The 1,806-nt window shown below is 40.8% G+C and overlaps 1 gene segment (V, D, J or C); it reads left to right on the forward strand.

The window, feature by feature from the left end:
- Positions 1-328: 328 nt before the first annotated feature.
- LOC133122383 (Ig heavy chain V region 914-like) lies at positions 329-885 on the forward strand (the record flags this gene model as incomplete). The annotated part of the segment is given in 2 exon segments: positions 329-409; positions 590-885. Coding segments are annotated over 2 exon segments (342 nt in total), but the record flags the coding sequence as incomplete, so codon positions are not given.
- Between the last annotated feature and the right edge of the window lie 921 nt (positions 886-1,806).

Below are 1,806 nucleotides of genomic sequence, written 5' to 3' on the forward strand. Positions count from 1 at the left end.
GTGACATTTCTACCAGGATAGTATACTGAAAATGAGGCAATAAAGCCGTTAAGTGCATTTTTAGCCATCAAAATGGAATGCAATAGCTATGTGAACTTAAAATTTATCGCATTAGCTTTGTTATTGTTTACTTCAAGAGTAATGTTTGTGTCTGCTGTTTTAATTCTCCTCCAGGAGGGGGCAGCAGTGCTCCTTATAATGGATATTCTGACCCTCTGAATTTCTCTTGTTTTTCTCCTTCCTCCAACCTCCAGAGATTTAAACAAATTCAGCCCGCAGTATTTCCTATAAAAGCCCCTGAGAATTCTCCTCCCAACACAGGATCATCACCTGTAAGACAGAGAGGGAGATCTGTGTGTGACAATGGGAGCTATTGTAGCATTAGCAGTGTTGCTGGGAACTTTGGGTTGTAAGTGATCATGCAGTTTTCATATTTTTATTTCACTTCAAGATTATTCTGTGATAAAGTTCCAATATTTTACTTTTAAAATGCTTAAATCCACAGTTGATCACTGTGTGCTGTTTCATTCAGTAATCATATTACTTGTTGATACACTCACAAGTATCTTTTTTATTTCTGTCTCCACAGATGGTCACTGTGTTGAACTCACACAGCCAGGCTCTATGATAGTAAAACCAGGAGAATCTCTGACTATCTCCTGTAAAGTCTCTGGGTATTCACTGACGAGCTACTATACAGGCTGGATCCGCCAGCCTGCAGGGAAAGCTCTGGAGTGGATTGGATCTATGGCTGGAGGTGGGAGTTCGTATTACAAGGATTCACTGAAGAGCAAGTTCACCATCTCTATAGACACCTCCAGCAGCACTGTGACCTTACAAGGGAGCAGCCTGCAGACTGGAGACACAGCTGTGTATTACTGTGCCCGAGACACACAGTGCAGCAAAGCTACAGCAGGGCTGTGCAAAAACCCACCCTGATGAGTTCTGCAGTAAAACACACACCATGATGCGGAATATTTAATAAGTAAATTTAATTATAATGCCCCACCCCAACAACAAGTCTTTACAACATTCATCATAGATGTGAGAAAAAAATATATATTATTTGATAAATCCAAAAATTATGCTTCGAAGCCTCTGAATACAATGACTATGCTGGCAGATGAGCAGTAATTATGACACAAATTGAACACATGACATTCCATTACAATCACTTTGTAGATGCTCTTATACAGAGTGATACACAGTAATAAATAACCTTATTATTGCATTGTAGAACTGAACAGATGATCATTTTAGAACTGACCTAAACATATTACTTACAAGTTACACAATAATGTTGGTGGAAGAATGTTTCTGTTTGTAAGAGTTAAACATACAGGGTCCAGTCTTTACCAGTGTGGTCCTATGCTGTCTGTGTTGGACACTCTCATTAGAGTGACTTGTGATATACTGAGTACTGGGGAGCTCCTGGCTCCAATCTCCCACCCTCACCTTCCAGGAAACTCCCTGGATTCACTATGAATAATAATGCAGTCTTCAGCCATGGAAGAGAGACACACGGCTGTAATGATGGATAATACTCATAACTGCTAAATGATCTGAGCCCCGTCTACAGCTCTGACTGCTCTATTTAAACAGTATGAGATCTGCCCACCCAGTGAGGAGGAGTTGATGCAAACTCTGAGCTCTTCCTTCTACATTTACCTCTCTGCACTGAGGGAGGAGGGACTGTTGTTGGAGACTGACTGTAGGACTATCATCACAGACTGCAGTCAAAGACTTTCACCATGACTGTTATAACCAGCCTGCTTCTCATTACTGTGGTCTTTACAAGTATGTTTT

This window comes from Conger conger, chromosome 2 (genome assembly GCF_963514075.1).
Source record: "Conger conger chromosome 2, fConCon1.1, whole genome shotgun sequence".
Lineage (NCBI taxonomy): Eukaryota > Metazoa > Chordata > Actinopteri > Anguilliformes > Congridae > Conger > Conger conger.